An 18,078-nucleotide genomic window follows, 5' to 3' on the forward strand; every position below is an offset into this window, starting at 1 on the left:
GCAGTCACTCTGTCCAAGGGAACATCAATACCTACTAGTAGCTGTGGCTCACCTTCAGGCTCACTGCTACAGGATGGCTACCTCACCACCCCTGGCTTCAGGTATGAGGCCTGTCTGGGTCTCCCCCAGGCTACCAGACCCGAATGCCTGTCTCCACGCCTGACTGTGAGTCACTGCATGTACACAAGGTGCTGTATTATCAAAATCATTCCCGATCAGGACATCTGCAGGGATTTCCTCAAACACACCTACTTGTGGGCTTCCTTTTCCATCCTCCCAGTCAAGGTGAACCCTGGCCAAAGTCATTTGGAATGGGGTCTGTCCTAAAGCTCTGACTGGAGTGAACTGCCCAAGCAAGTACTGTTCCTCTTTAACCACTGCAGGCTTCACAGTGGTTATGTCAAAGGCTGTGTCTCTCTTAGCAGTGGCCTGTTTTCCATCCAGTAAGACAGGATTTAACCTTTTGTGATAGTTTGGTACCCCATGTTGTCTCCAGACAACTTACCACTGGCATACTGTTATTCCTACTTGCAGCTGCCCCGACCTTTTGTTCTTCACCTTGCCTCTGTGGATATCTATATGCTACATGGCCCCACTGGTTGCATTTAAAACTTTTAACCCTTGATCCTGGCCATGTACCTGAACTAGTGGCTTTCCCTGTTACTGGTGGCCTCTGTTGGGGTGGTTTAGGCTACCCACCATGGGTTCCCTTATATGAATGTGCAGCACTGGGTATCTCTTCCTGTTCAGCGATACCCTGCTTGCTAAGTAGAGATCCTCCTTTTCCCCCAGCTCATCTGCAGAGTTGCACTCTCAGTCTGCCAACTAGATTCTCATGTCCTCAGGCAAAGGGCTTGTTCCCTTACCAAAGGTCTGCAAGCCCTTCAAAAGTGGTGGCCTGACACATCAACCCATGAAAATAAGTGCTTAACTCAGGAATAGAATTACACACACTTTCATCTGTCTTGTGTCTATGCTCATGAAACTTTTTTTTGTATGCTTCAGGTGTTAACTTAAAATATTCTAGTAAACAACACTTGACGTTTGCATAGCTTAAACAATAAATAACAGACATTTTAGAAACGGTGGTTACAGCTTTACCATGGAGTGAGGGGGTCAGGAACCATATCCAGAGCCCTTGGTCAACATTATACTGTTTACATACCCTTTCAAATATATGAATAAAACTATCAAAATTATCACCCTCTGTAAATTGTAGAAGAAATTTACTGACCTTTATTGCTTCTGTGGTTCCATGACCCTGGCGAAGAGTCAGCATCTCCCTCTTATGTTAACGCTGCTTCTTGTTTTCTTCAGCCTCCAAATGCTGCTGTCTGTCTGCTGATTCTAATTCCATCTGTTTTGACTGCCTCAGTCTTTCCACTGATTCTTATTCCATACATTTGGCCTGTAGTTCATGTCTCTTTAACTCCAGACAGATTTATATATCCTCTGAGGAAAAGGTGAACTGTCCTGTTTCTGAGGGCTGCAAATTCCCATCACCAGACTGGTTATCCTCTTGGTTGCTGGTCTGAGCTGCAACTAAGGAGGAAATTATTTTCTTTTTAGTCAGGTTGGCATATGTCAGTCATTTGGCTTTGCATCCCTTGACCAACTGGTTCTTTATCGGCTTGCCATAATCGTCTGCTGACATTTTTGCTTGCTGTCCCTGACTAAACTAAACTAACAAAAAAATGAATAAATCTGTTGTGATATGAAACTCTGAACGTTAACCTTGTGGCTTCTTGAGAGTACACCTTTAGTCACAACTGCTTACAGGCTACAGAAGTTCAGTATCCACACCATTGGTCATCAGTATGTGATGTCCCCATGCTGGGTCAATAATCAAGAAGCCTGAATCCTCACCACTGACACTCGAGAGAGAGACGTTCACTTTGACTACAGATGGATACACTCAGTATTTCCAGAGGCAGACCTCTCTGCATCAAGCACAGTTTTCCTTAAGAGCATCCAGGGAACACACTCAGTCTGGGGGCCGGTTCCTCTCTATATCTGTCCAGACCCCCATTAAGACTCCCCACTGGCACAGCTTAGAGTTGAGTCCTTAGCTGGAGTTCCAAGCTAAGTCTTCCCACACCCTCTTTGTGAAACCAGTGCTTTGTGTCTCTGCTGCAAGCAGCTGACATGCACACTCTTTGAGATTTGATTTCCACATACACACACACACACACACACACACACACACACACTTGGGAAAGGCTGGCACAGATTCATCTGCTATGCCCCCTTCTGCTCAGACTGTAAGGTAGTTATCACTGCCACCAGAAGTGGTACTGCCAGCCATGCCAGGAGAAATAGGGCAATGGATTTGTGACATATGCCAGCACAGCTAGCTGGAATTGTGTAAATAATTATATGTCATTTGTATATCAAATTGATTTTTTACAGATGCTTGTGCTGAAAATGTATTTGTGTGGTTTGCTTGTATTAAAATGTATCAACAGTGCACCCTGCAGGAAGGAAAATAAATGTACATATATTATTGTAACTGGATTAAATGTATACATTGGAGGTGAAGAGGTTAATCTTAATCAACCTGACTTTGCAAAATATTCCTGAAATGAAGTTACTTTATGGGTTAAGCCATAAACATGTTATCCCAAAGTTTTTAATAGAGCTAGAGACACAATGTCTGTGCTAGAGAATAGTTGGTAGCTCCTGTAGGAAGAGTGAATGGTTTCATTATTTTATGACTTCCAGGAGATCTGAGCAAAGCTCTATCGGTATGTATGGTAACACATAAGTGCTAAAATCCTGTCAGCTTCTAGTGTTGATGATAGCATGGGAAACAGAGTAAGTTGAGGAGATGCGAGTGATGTCATTCTGTAAGCCAAAAATAATATTTAGATATTAGTAGGAGTTTGCTCTCAGCATTCTGTATTCTGTCTTGGATCTGACAACAATAACCACTCGCCCAAATTATCTTGCCTTGCTCTATTCAATAAGAAGGAATAGTAATGCTTATAGTCAGTCAGGAATAGATAATGGGATTAGCTAAATACTGTTTTTCTATAACAGTGTGAAACTTTCCATCAGTGTTATTTTTAATATTCTCTGTGACTGAAACTCTGGTGTTTACTGTAACTGGATATTTAGTATTTTCATGTTTATCTACTATTTATTATTAAATATATTTATATATATTTAAATATATTTAAACTTTTCATTGTGATTGGTCCTTTTTTAGAATTTTTTGAGAGTATTTGCATATATTTATTCGGTGATAACTCTGGCCACTCCTGAAAGCCTTATTGTTTGGTCAGCATTACCATTTGTATTAATATTAATTTCACTCAGTATAATTGGGTACCATTGTAAGAGCCTTCAAGTAGCTGGCAGGGGTTCTAGTGGCAGTGAGTGTGTGTGTTAGCTGCTTGGAGGATGGACACAAAGCACTGGTTTCACAGAGAGGGTGTGGAAGGACTTAGCGTGGAAGCACAGCTAAGGACTCTACTCTAAGCTGTGCCAGTGGGGAGTCTTATTGGGGGTTTGGACAGATATAGAGAGGAACCAGCCCTGGACAGAGCATGTTTCCTCGGTGCTCTAAATGGAAAGTGTGATTGATGCAGAAAAACCTGCCTCTGGAAATACTGAGTGTATCCACTTGTATTCCAAGTGAACGTCCTTCTCCAGCATCAGTGGTGAGGATTCAGGCTCCGTGATTATTGTCCTAGTGTGGGGACATCGCAATCTGCACTGTTAAGGTACAGTTTTGAAGGTGAACCACCAAAGCAAAGTGACCATATCCTTTTAGCAGGTCAGCTTCAGGAATCTACTCCTTAGTCACCACATCAGTTCCCACATACAGACTCAGGTCTTATGTATACACTTACCTCCCAATGTCCATTACTGATAAGACATCAAGAAAACATGGATGATTAAAATTAGTACTGAGAAAGACTTGATCGAGGTACAAGTGTTTCTCATCTGGAAGGGCTAAAACTGTCAAATGTTTTTAGATGCATTTTTAGACACTTGCTTCTTTTTATTTAACTACAATGCAATGGAAAGAAATTAATCCATTCATCTGCAACTCTTGAAAAATATTCATATCAGAAACTTTTTGTCAGCTTCATTTACACAGTCTCTTTTTCTTGGGTTGCCACTGGAATGCATTAATTGTGCATTTCTAATTCCATGCCTCCAAAAAACGTAACCTGAACATAAATGGTTCTAATTAACTTTTATTCTGAAAAGCCTCACACTATGAATGTACGAAATTACATCTGTATGTGAAAGTAGCAAATAATGAATGCATTTTTCTGCTTGAAAGAGAGATGATTCGAACATGTCACATTGACTTATTATTCTGATAGCTCCATTTGAGGTCTTACTTTAGTCAATAGTGCTAAATGCTGCAAAGCCTTTTTATCACCACAGGTTTTACTCATCAGTCTTTTTGTTTGCTTCTGCTTCTCTTCACAGGGAGCAGAGAATTACTGGAATTGTAGTCTTTATTCTGACTGGAGTATCTGTCTTCCTAGCTCCAGTTCTGAAGGTAATGATATCTCATTTGCTCTTTCTACTTAACTCTGGACTGCCTGCATGTGACCTGAGCAACATATCTATATTTATTTTACCAGACATGAGGGTGGTAACAAATGTATACCTCATTTAAAACTACACATTTAGAATTAAGCATAAATAAATGCAGGGTCAAAAAAGTATATAAGCAGTAATCAATGAAATGTTCCTGTACAGCTGATCAGAAATCGAGATTCCTCAGTAAACTCACACAGCTAAAACATTTGCTCTTACACTTGCTTATACTCACTTAACACATTTTTTATAGTTTAGGAAATACAATCTGCAGCGCCTTTCCATTAAAAGAATGCAATGATTGCTTAAATAAGTAGCATTTATTAACCTGTAAATGCACATGGGTACCTGCATAGTGACCTTTGTGCATTTAATACTCTGAGAAAATTTTCAATGGCTTGAAACAAGAAAAGCTTAAGAAGTATGCTTGGACAAGTTATACAGTCTGGATGCAGCAGCTGTATCAGAAGTACCAAAACTGAAGCCTCCCTCCTTACAGACAAGCACCTCATTGAGGCAATAAAATGTATCCTAAATCCAAAGCAGTATTCGTGTCCCTGAGCCTGTTCCATGGTATACTTGGTTTCTGAAGAACTAATGGTCCATTTTAAGTATTTCTTAGTGTAGTTATCTTACAAAAATATAAGGTACCTTTCTGTACTCCCTTGGCTATACCTTGTGTTGTAGAACTGATATACTCATTGTGATAAACCTTTTCAAAGGCATCATGGACACCTTAACCCTGTCATAGCTGCCAAAATTTTGCTAAAGCCCCATTTCTACAGTTGACCCATCAAAAAAGCAGAACCATTTTTTTTATTAGGACAAACGTTGCTGTTGAAGATGAAGCCATTTTTCTTGTCACTATAGTAGCTACATCCTTTGGCTTAATAAGTGCATGTTTTCATATTTTCTGTGTTTATGTACTTAATTACCTCATTATTTATTCTGACAACCCACTGCAATAATCATTATGACTTGTTTATGATTGATATACTGGTTATGAAATCTAATTAATAAAATATGTAGATATAAAAAATAAAAACCAAGTTCAATTTTTGGTGTGCTTTTTCAAAATAATAACGCTGCTAACATTTATGTAACCAGATACATCTAAAGAAGAATGATCAGCAGTATTTACAGATTTTTTATAACAGATATAGTACCCAATGGGGTGCCAGAAGAGACAATCTGGTCATGTGACTTGTTCAGTTGCCCAGCATGCAGCTGCAGACTGAGGGAATCAAACTTTAATCTACAAGATAAAATTCATTAACAATTGACAGTTGACAGTATAAGAATTTGTGAAACAAAACTGCATGACATCAGGTAAACTATTATATATTTTACATTGCTCAAAAATGGTTGCAGACTTGTGTACATATTCTAGTCCATGTATATTTTAACTATTTAATAGATGAAAAGTATTTATTATAAAGCAAAGCAGTAATTTACAAAGTCCATTGTCGCGTGCAAGGAGAAGACATTCCACAAGTGTCTGAAAGTGCTTTGTAAAGCTTGGATTTCACAGTTGATAAGAACTAAAGAAACATGCTCACCTATACTATATAAATGGTACTAAAATTGTAAGTTTTACTTCCATGTTTTAATCCCAACTGCGTACTGTTATGTACAGTATGTCATTTTGCAGTGCTTGGAAGATAAAATGTATGCCCCTCCTCCTTGTCATTCTCCTTCATTCAGTAGAAGGGAGAGTTATTTGTCATGGATTCAATATCTTTAGTTGCATTGGTTACATAGCACCAACATAAGGAGCTTCTAACAATACATATACATTTTAGCTATGCACTGGGGATGCACTTAGCTTTCATTTCCAAATTCCTCTATTTACATGCCACTTGAACCTGGGCAAGTCATTTAACCTTCCCTGTACACGAGTTATGAATAAAAACAAAAACTCCCACCAGTGAGCCTTCCTTACCCAGTGACTGAAGATTAAAGAATTAGAATTACACACCACTGAAAAAATTAGTTCAAATACAGAGAATATCATGTTTAAAAGGCCTGCTGGTGTTTGGTGATACTGTTTGCAGGCCTAGGTAATGCGTCTTGTCAAAGCCAAACACAGAAATAAATGTCTAGATGAGCAGTGGAATACTTAACAAAATCTAAATTGAACCCTACCAAGTTCTTGTTCCATTTATGAATGAAATCTCCACCTTATAGTGTTTTCAGACCTTTTGACCTATGGCACACTACTGAACCACAATACTTACTTTTGTAATAAAGCCTGGCAGACTATAGTTATGTACTGAATGTGCACAAAGCTGCAGAACAACTGTTGTCTCTACATGGGATTGAAATATGTATTAATACAATCTGTACTGCCCTCGTGTGGTGAGTAAACAGAAATTCAAAAACAAGTGCTAACTTTTTTTTTTTCTAGCAGTTATGCAAAATAAAAGCCTGTTCTTGTCCCTAATTTGAAGTTGCAACCTAGATGAAATGAAAGTATGAAATGTTCTTATTTACCTTTCTGAAGATGTCCACAGGCAACATCCTGTGTTTCATGCTATATGCTGTTTTATTTTTGCAGTATATCCCAATGCCTGTCCTGTATGGTGTATTCCTTTATATGGGTGTGGCTTCTCTAAATGGCATACAGGTAGGTATACAAATGTGCTTCTAGTTTCATTTGGCTTTCCTCATATTGATCCTGCATGCTCCATTATTGAACTTTGACTAATGTGCATGCCATCTTAATTTGCAAAAAGAATATATAAGGTTTCTACAATATCCATGATTGTCTTCCTGTCTCCTGAAATAAAATATTAAGCTCAGTTGCCTGTATTGCATAAGAAACTTCTAACACATTGCAGTTCCACTTAATATTAATAGTTGAGTATGGGATAATTTTTTTTTAATTAGGACACACTTTGCTGTTGAAGATGAAAACATTTTATTGTTACTATAGTAGCTACATCCTTTGGCTTAATAAGTGCATGTTTTCATATTTTCTGTGTTTATGTACTTAATTACCTCTTTATTATTTATTTATTTATTTGTTTGTTTATTAGACCACAGTGGCTTTTTTCAGTTATGATCTAACTACAGTAAGACACACACACACACACAGCAGAAATTCCAAATGTTAAAACAACTATGTAACCTACATAAAACATAAATTATTGTATAGAACAGTGCTTAGACATAAAAAGTCATAATCAAAGAATGAACGGTAATGAAGGAGAAACAAATTACTCATTACAGATAAGAGAAAATTAAAGAGAATAGCAAATGTTTGCAAGGCTATGTTCAGTATTAACAGATCAACAAATCAAATGACAACCATGTCATTTTATGTATCATTCAGACTTGAGGACCACAGAGAGGGTCTCTAAAGGATGCGTGGGAGGAAAGAATTATCTGTAGAGAAAAAAAAGTAAGGCAGAATATAATGCAATGTAATGCAACAGCGCTGATACGGCCAGAAGTGACACCTGATGATTTCTCAGTAAAGCCAACAAAGAGAATATGGTAGGAAGGCTTTTAAATTGTAAGGGGGGGGGTACCAAATATTAGGCTAGTTTGAATTACAAAGGATGGAAACATGCATGGTGTTATGCTCATTAGTCAACTAACATTCAGGGATCTGACATCTGGTTTTGTTTTGGTCATATTTCTTCTGAGAATCGGTAAGATAATTAAGCAATTCATACCTTTTGAGAAGCTCACGTTTTTTTTATTTTAGTTCTTTCTTTTTCTTTTCTGAACTATAGTTACTTTATGCTAACTATCACCAAGATAATATAGATATAGACTTTGCAAAACTCCACAGCTGAGTTGCTTACTGGTATATATCATTACCAACATATTACTTCTGTGCCATGGAGTTTGCAGTGGCTCATTAACCTGTTTTGTACTGTGCTAGTTTTCTGTCCATACATGATTTGCATCTCTCCTAACTGGAAGAGCTAAGTGCTCCCTAGTATCTACCAAATGCACTACACTGTACCATCCTGGGGTTGCTAAGCTGTTCCTTGAGCAAGGCTGCAAACAGCTGATCAGTCATTTGCTTATCAGGTCCCATGCCTCTGGATTTCCCTACTACTGTAACTTACAGGGTTCACACTTTGATCTGCTTCAGCTTCTGCTGTGCTGACCTGACTTTCCATAATGACTCAGTAAATAATTTATTCTACCATAACCTATGCATAACATTTTGTAAATTGTATGCATTTTGTCTTCTTGTATTGTTATTATATCACCTTAAATATGTGTTTTGTTATTAAGCACTTTGACAAAACTGAAGCTGAAACTGAAGGAACGGAACCTGCAGTGGTAAAATGAAGGGGACTGATGAATGGACAAACTAAGAATAATTGTTTTTTTTTTTTTTTTTTTACAGAGGACCAATGACCTAGATTCAGCAGTTTAATGATGAAACAGCCCATAAACAGGGTAGCACAGTGATTAATGAGGAGTCAGTCACCCTTTTGAATGGTGAAACAGTGATCCTCCACCCATGGCAAATTAACCACTGAGGGTATATCTTACTTAAGGCAGTTTGTAGCATATCAGTACTTGAATTAGCAAGTGAGAAAAAATGGGGGGGGGGCTTATTCAAGAATGGAATAAGAACCCTATTCCCCATTGCATGGCAGCCTTTGGATATAAGAAACATAGGAGCTGTTTAACAGGAACTGAGCTCAGGAGACCCTTTCACATGAATTTTATTAATTTATGTTAAGAAAATTGTTTGGATGGTGGAGTGGTGCAGCAGTAGCATTGTCACATCACAGCAAGAGGTTCTCCAGTGTGGCTCTTGGCTGGGGTGCCTCCTGTGCAGAATCTGCATGTCCATCCTACATTCATATGGGTTTCCTCTGGGTGCATCTGTTTCCTCCCATGTTACAAAGACATAGGTCTGGAGTGTTTCTCCCCAGGCCTCTGCTGAAAATTGGCTTTGTTCCAAGTCGGACTTTCCCAGTAAACAAATGTTAAATAAATAAATACAAGGAAGAATGTAGAGCAGTACTGACATTTTAAAATATTAGAACAGTCTCCAGGAAAGCACGAAATGAGAATGACCAACCAATTTCAGGGAACCATAATTCTTTTTACAGTTGTACCAAGGACGTGACCTTTTTTCTTAGTTAAGTCGAGAGTTGCTTACTGCAGAGCCAGCTGGAAAGCAAAGCTAAGTCAGGCTGAAGTTTAGAGGTGATGATTTAGGATGACTTGATTAAAATCAGAAGAAAATCCTCAAACATCAAGGTTCTGGGAAATGAAAAAAAATGCATAGCAAACAGTAATCCACTAAAACAAGGAGCCAGCATTATTTGGATGCTTAAGACATACTTGTTTATGTAGAAGAAAAAATCCAAATAATAATATTTCTCCATTGAGCACCAAAAATTGGGCTAGGCACATCAATGGTCTCTTGAACACATGCGTAGTAACTACCTATGAACCTATAATAAGTCTTTGTTTTTAAAAACATTTCACTGATGAAGCGCTGTCAACTGAAAATCATTATGCATTTTGAGATGTATACACTTTCATTTGTACCATTCCTTCTATGTTAATAGGTTTGTCATGAAGTATAGCTGAATAATGTTCGCTCTTAGTTTTAGCTAATTAAAACCTTATTATCTGCATAACAAAGGATGTTTTGGCTGGTAGCAAAAGTAAAGCTGGAGTGCGGGGAAAAAGATAATAGAACGAGAGTTCAGAGGGATTGAAGGATTGTCTTGTACTATCATCTTGAATGTTCTGTTAACTAGGAACTGCAAAATTAGTTTACAGCCTTGATGTCCAAGCTGGGAGCTTTGCATTCTGACATGAGGAAAGACTAGCAGGCAATAATCAAAGAAAAGACTTTAGCAAAAGGCCTTCTGTGTATCTGATTTTGATGGAATTTCTAAGAGAGAGAGACTGGAATAATGGAGGTGCTATGCCCTTATTTGAAATGATGCTATGACTCATGTGCATACCTCTCAACTGTCCAGATTTTTACCTCATATTTTTGGTCTATCCCACATAAAATTTGTGGTTTTCTGGGAAATTGCTGAGGATTGAAGTCACTAAATAATGATATACATTTGAGTTTCAGACTTCAGAAAATGCGTGCAAACACAGATACTGTTATTCTAGCAACTTTCTAAGCTTATAAGAGGAATATTTAAAATCTGTCTATTTTTTGGCCTTTGTGCTCCCCACTATTTCAGGCTTTGCCCAGATTTATTGTGCATAAGGCTGAGAGGTAAGCTCATGTACTAGCCCAAAACAGCTTAGATAAATGATAAGTTTAACAAATATACATTTTTCAAGGATCTTCTTAGAATGGTTAGTAAGGTGATTTGCTGTAGACTAGAAACTTAGGAGCTGGATGTGTTCTTGGAGAGGAGGAATAATGGCTGAATGTTTCCATGAGCAGCAGAATTTGCTAGATACTCAGGAAAGACTGAAAATAGTAATTGGAGTAAACAGATATATATCAAAGACTTCAAGAAATATAGGGGACAGTCAATTAGCCTCATGGTGTTCATACATGATGCATTTCTAAAGAAAGTTGCTTGTGGCATGAACACTAATAGCTTGACGTAAGAATAAATAGGAGGAGCCAAAAATCTGCGAAGGGGAGAAATGGGAGAGATGGGAGAAGATGCTAGGTTTCCCATTAACAGGCTGGAACTGAAACACTCAATCAAATATGTTCCTGCCAATTCTACAGTATGGCTTTCTGAAAATATCAGGAGTCAAGAGATGTAACTAAATATATTTTATGCCCTAATAACAACCTCTTACTTGTGTCCAGTTTATCATTCCCCGTTCCATAAAAAGCAACATCAGTTGTTAGAATCGACTTCCATTACTTTTTTTACACATTGAAGAGTTATTAAAAAGACATTTGGAAAAAAATACAAGCAACTGAGCTACCAGACAGTTAAAATAAACAAAACGTTGTTCAACCAGGTATTTGAAATACATAAGAATTTTTTTTTTTTTCAATTTAACCGAGAATAAACAAATCAAATGTAACAATTTTCAGAGTATTTAAAAGAGAAGGCGACAAGTTCCTTAAGTATAATGAGAGGATATAGCACAAAAATCAAGTTCATACTTACTATTTGTGCATTTTTAACTTGACAGCTTATATGCATTTAAATACTCAGTTGTATAACAAGAAGAGTGTTGTTGAGGAAACATCTTGTAAATTAGTCCACCAAATTGTTATATGGAATTTTACTGAAGCAATTAGTGCTATAAACGTTACTAAAGCAATTAGTGCTATAAACAATAATGCATTATCTTTAGTGTAAAGTTCAACCCAAAAGTTAAAATGTACTGCTGCCAGGACAAATAAAGTGCTAACAATAATGTTGGCATCAAAAGTATAGAAAAAGTGCTAAAAGAGTTTCTTCTTATGACCTATGAGGTTCCAATAAGAAAACATGAGCATGGACCACTTGGTTAAACTGAATTGCAATAAGAAGCTAAAACTTATATTGGAATAAAATTGTATGGCATAAAGCCACCCCGATGGTCCAGCAAAGAACAAGCTCAAACCCAATCCAGCTATATTGAACCTAGTTTGGACCTAGCCCAAGCCTAACCTATATCTCCTATGTTCAAAAAGGGTTTGAAGAAGATTTAATACATTCATAATACAATGAAATACAAAATTGTGATTGTAATGATTAAGATTACTATATAAAACTAGCTATATCAGTGGATCTCTGAAGACATTAAAATATGTGAAATAATATAAACATTCAAACCTAAAATACAAATATGCATTACACTGAAGGAATGGAATACAATAAACACAAGCAAATGTTATCATATACCAAACCGGTTAGAGACAATTCTATTAGTATTTAAAATGAGAAGTAAAATCAGGCAACCAGCTGTCTGTTTAATGCTGTAACTTGAACCCAGATTAAATCTGTAAAACTAAACAGCAATACATTATGGTGATGTACGCTAAAGCAAAACAAAAGTGAACTTAAACATGGCTTGAAACTATTTACTATGCCTAGCAGTTAGTTTATAAAGGCAGACTTTTAGTATTGGCCTGTATAGTGACAGAAAAGCATTAGGAAAAGCATTAAGAAGCTGCATTCAAACCAGAAAGTGCACCATCTGAAATACATATCTAAGGTTAAACTATACAAACAACAATCAGAGTGGCCTGAAGCACTTTAAAGAACACAAAGTAAGCTTGCTGGTTTGATATTTACCAATATTCCAAAAAAAGAATTATATAAATGTAGGGTGGTATTCGTGGTCATTACGTGACTGTGTTAAGGCTTTCTGCACTGTCTGCGAATAAGCACATCTAAGCTGTGAGGCCACTTATGCTACCATACGATGGCCATAAATAAGTATAAGCAAATGAAGTCAAAATGAGATGTAAATGACAAACAATGAAACCGAGTGTGTGCTAATGAATCATTCTCTCACCTATTTGCAATTCATAGTGAAATTTTCTTGCTTTTCCTGTCTCACAAATCCTATCTGCTTTGCAATCTGTAAAAATTCTGTCACTTGTTCCTAGCCTTGTTATTTCCTGGTATGAAACACTTGTCTTGGCGAATCCAAAACCGCTTGCACCTGGCAGAGCTTGTCAACCAAGAAGGGAGAGATATAGGCAGAGGATAACTCACCATAATTTTTATGATCAGGCCATATGAGGTTTAGAGTGGACAGGGATATTATAAGGGTCTTAGTAAGTATATATGACTCCCTCCCCATAGGGATACTGGAGGACTGCATGGACATCCTTTCCCTGTGGATACTAAGGTATGTATAGCCCTCACTATACTTGTCACAGGGACCTACCAGAGACAGAGTTGGAACATGGGTATCTCACAGGCTTCTGCCTAATGAATACTGCAACAGTTCTTGGATGTGCTCTTGGCAAGTGTGGATCAGTACATCCATTTTTATGGTGTCACCTCCATATCAAGCCAAGACTGTACATGTCTTTTATGGGATGGCACATTTCTCTAAGGTACATATACATTGCATCCATATTGAAATTAGGGCCTCTTTTGGTCCACAGTCTGAGTGATACCACAACAGGAGGAGCTACTATTTTGTCAATTGCCAGTGTGTGATGCATGGAAGTGCATTACTAGTGTCTCTTCCCAGCATCCTGGCAGTGCACACGATTCCCATATCTGCTCACTGTACCACTTATTCCTGCATGATGGGATGCCCAGTGCTCATCTTGTTGGTAAGTGGAATTTTTTTTCTGTTCTATTCTATTTAAGTAGTTATTCATGATAAAAAGTATTGCTGAATACTAAAACACTTTTGCTTTATTTTGATTCCCCACCCATGATCTCTCTCTCTCTTTTTTGTTCTGCCTTTCAGGAGATGTTGGATATCCACTGGAGCCATGGTTAATGACCTCAGTGGGGGGGGGGGGGGGGGCTTCAGTATGATGCAGCTACTGCATGCAGGATGCTCACTGCATGTTGCACCTTGCATCAGATGATCATGCTTGGTGGTGAAGTCACCCACGATGTCACTGCATGTCCCACCTCCAGTGACTAATGATGGCCAGCCTGCATCACTAGTAAGGAACCCCATGCAGCAGTCTTGTGCACATCATGTGGCTGTGCTAGTAACGAGGCTGCATCTAGTCCACAGCTATGGGCCACGGCATTCTGGTTACTGTTTCCTTCCTTGTGAAAATCAGAGTATAATTGATGCATACAGTGATACCTGTGAGCTATGTTGTCTGGTGCACGGTCTACTTCACTGTTCATCAGATATTCCCTCTCATATTTATTTATTTATTTATTTATTTTATTTCAGAACAAATATCTATATTATTGTTTGTAAAAGTCAAGCCTGAGTGCTCACTGACCCCTGTTTAGTGATACTGTAAAGCATCATATAAGTAATAATCACATTTTTCTTTTGTGCAATTCATTCTAGAGAAGTGGTTTACCAATGTATGGATGCACTGAATGTTCTCAAGTGGTTAAATTAGTAAGAAGTGTTAATTCAGTGTTTAACATGAGTCCATACATTGCATTGAAATAAAAAAGGATCAGTTTCTTTATATTATGTAGTATTTTCTCAGTTTAAAGTATGTGCTGTCTGTTGAGTTACTGCATGTCAAATTTATTTTATTTTGTAATAAACAATAATGTGTGAACTCAGAGACAAAAAAATATCTTAATCTGTGGAGTGGTGAGAATGAAGTGACAACAATGTCTGTTTACATGGCAGGATACTCATCTTAATCTGTAATTTTGTTATTACTGTGTTTCCATGAAAACTTGAGCATTACTAGTTTTAAGTTGTAGGCAACTGCTAGCTTTAAGACTGGTAATGCATAGAGAATTGGTGTTAATAACTGCAATCATATGTTATGACATACAGATTTCTTTCCACAGTTCCACAAGATTTTAAGCAGTACCATTACAGAAATGAAATGTATACACTTGAAAATTGTCCTTAGCCTCCCCTCTAATAACTTATTCCAGTCTGAGTTAAACATAGACCTGTGTTTGTAAAGATCAGATTGTTAGTAACTGAAATGTCGCACTTAATTTACACTAGGTCAAGATCAAATGTGTCGCACGTACCTCCTAAAGATAGGCTAGGTGATTGGACAAGATATTTTGAAGAGGGACTGTCATGAGAGCTGGATGGTGACTTGCACAGATGTCATGGACTACTTGGTGCAAGTGATCTGGCAGACACCGATGTGACAGTGCTGCAGGAATGTGATCAGGACCTGGAATGGGAGGTTCTGCTAGGTGTAGGTGAATGCTGATGTGGTCTGTATAAAATCTATTGTGCTCCCCCTGACTAGTTATGGTACTTTCTTGAGAAGCACTTGTAGTCTCATGTGATCTGTCCCCACATGTCTTGACAGTACCCATCTCATGTGATCTATCCCCACGTGTCTGGACAGTACCAATCTCATGTGATCTGCCCCCATGTGTCTGGACAGTACCCATCCTTTTCCCCTTCTAAGATTGGTTCCTACTTGTCATCTGCCCCCACGTGTCTGGACAGTACCCATCTCATGTTTTCTACCCCCATGTGTTTGGACAGTACCTTGTGATCTGGCCCCATGTATCTGGATAGTACCCGTCCAAAACTAGCTCTGCCCCCACATGTCTGGACAGTACCCATCTCAACTGATCTGCCCCCACATGTGTGGACAGTACCCATCTCATGTGATCTTCACCCATGTGTCTGGACATTATCCATCCTCTGCCCCTTCCAAGACTGGTTCCTACTTATGATCTGCTCCCATATGTGTCTGTACAGTACCCATCTCATGTGATCTGCCTGCACGTGTTTGGACAGTAACCATCTCATGTGATCTGCCCTCATGTGTCTGGACAGTACCCATCCTCTTCCCCTTCCAAGACTAGCTCCTAGTTGTGATCTGCCCCCATGTGCCTGGATTGTACCCATCCAAAACTAGCTCTGCCCCCGCATGTCTGGACAGTACCCATCTCATCTGATCTGCCCCCACATGTTTGGACAGTACCCATCTCATGTGATCTTCCCCCATGTGTCTGGACATTATCCATCCTCTGCCCCTTCCAAGACTGGTTCCTACTTATGATCTGTCCCCATATGTGTCTGTACAATGCCCATCTCATGTGATCTGCCACCACATGTTTAGACAGTACCCATCTCATGTGACTTACCACCATGTATCTGGACAGTACCCGTTCTCTTCCCCTTCCAAGACTGGTTTCTACTTGTGATCTGTCCCAACTGTCTGGAGAGCACCCATCCTTTTCCCCTTCCAAGACTGGCTTCTACTTGTGATCTACCCCCACGTGTCTAGACAGTACCCATCCTCTTCCAGGACTGGTTCCTACTTGAGTCTGGAAATACCTATCTAGTGTATGAATGGAGGCAGCTGACGATACTTGGTGTGCCACCATAGTATGCATCAGTGTGATCATGGCATTATCCCTACACTGTACATCTTAGAGGACTCTGACCATTTCCAGGTAACTCTCTGCAGCAGTGCTCTGAGCCCTAAAAATGTCATAGCACATTTGCTGCTGGGCAGCCAATTCTTTATGTGTTTCTTAGGGTAGGTTTGTCAAATTCCTGTACCTTTCACCCCATTATAAAGGTATTACTATTACCTCTGAATTTCTGCCATCATCCTGAAAGTCTTTATCTGGGTTTGGAGATGCTGCTGAATGTGTTTTTCTCCCTGTACAAGCATAAGTATGTCAGTATGTACTTGTCTGTGATGCACTGTCACTTCCTGCAGAGTTACTAACGTTGTTGGATGTGAGATCCTGCCATTAAACCTGAGAACTGCGTACCACTTCCCTCAGGCTGTATAATAAATATGTCTATGTTATCATCATCATCTTCATTCTACTGCTGATATCCACTGTTTGTTTCCACTGCTGACATTGTAAAAAATTATTTGAAAACTTTACTAATAAAGAGACAGTATACAGTACTAAGGATGACACTTAAAATACACACTGCTTTCATTGTCATTCTGTGTGGGTGTGGAAGGCTCACCTATTAATAGTAATTATTGTGTGTTTAATGTATTCATTCCATGTCACCTTTCAATTCCCTGTATAAATATATGTTACTGTTTTTAAACCAATCTTTCTGAGTAGACAAGTATTGCTGCTGCAGAAGTTGGTAATAGCCAGCATACATACCACCTCTGATTATTGTAGTGTCATCATCTTCTGTGTCACAGTCATCCCCATGAATGAAGAGGAGGTATGCGATAATCACTGACGGCCCCCCCACTACTGTTATGGGCAATTGAATTCTGCTTCACCTAGCTTCTAGTAAGGTATCCTCTTCTTGCACTGTGTGTTAATGTTCTGTTTCTTCTACCAACTCCATTAATGTCCAGGACAACTTGTTTCCAGGCTTTTGTCTTCTCAGCTTGTTTGGGCTGCTTTTTACCAAACACACATTTCCCATTGTCCTAATGGCTGCCATGAGGATGCAGTTTTCCTCATGGCTAAAGTTGTCCTTTCTCTGCCTTGACATCATTACTGCACATGAAAAATTATGCCACAGTCATACACAAAACAAAATGTTGGTGTAATCATTACTTTAAACAGCACAACAATGGCAGCATCCCTGTCACCCTCATAAAAAAGATAGATGATACAAACCACATAATTATACACGTGCAAAATCTCATTCCAGCCAAGTGAAGTTGTGCAACAATAATGTCTAAAACAGTAAATAAATGCTTTGTTAACAGACTCATCCCTCCCCTATTTCCTGCCTCTGTCCTGTATTCATAATACCATCATTTTACATTCTTCAGTAACAATCAGAAACCTTCTAGTAAATACGCATGTATGTTGAGCCACTCAAACCTTCTTAACTAAAGTACTTCACACTTAAATCATTGCATTTCTGCCATGTATGCGGAATCAGTAAATGACACCAAAGTAAATGATTTTTCTCAGTGGTCACGAATCATTTTTACTGCTTCTGCTGCTGGAATGATTTTCAATTCACAAATAAAGCCATTGTAATATGCCTTTCATATTACTAATAGAG

General features: G+C 38.5%; 1 protein-coding gene across 2 annotated transcripts in view; it reads left to right on the top strand.

The window, feature by feature from the left end:
* The window catches only part of SLC4A5 (solute carrier family 4 member 5), a 765,106-nt gene that overhangs the window by 645,259 nt on the left and 101,769 nt on the right, over positions 1-18,078 (top strand). For both annotated transcript variants that reach the window (XM_044083082.1, XM_044083081.1), the window contains exons 19-20: positions 4,447-4,519; positions 7,118-7,186. In XM_044083082.1, coding sequence (XP_043939017.1) covers positions 4,447-4,519; positions 7,118-7,186 — 142 coding nt within the window. The remainder of the gene's footprint in view (positions 1-4,446; positions 4,520-7,117; positions 7,187-18,078) is intronic.

The sequence above is a fragment of the Protopterus annectens genome, chromosome 9.part0 (assembly GCF_019279795.1).
Source record: "Protopterus annectens isolate FY-2018-M chromosome 9.part0, PAN1.0, whole genome shotgun sequence".
NCBI classification, from domain to species: domain Eukaryota; kingdom Metazoa; phylum Chordata; order Ceratodontiformes; family Protopteridae; genus Protopterus; species Protopterus annectens.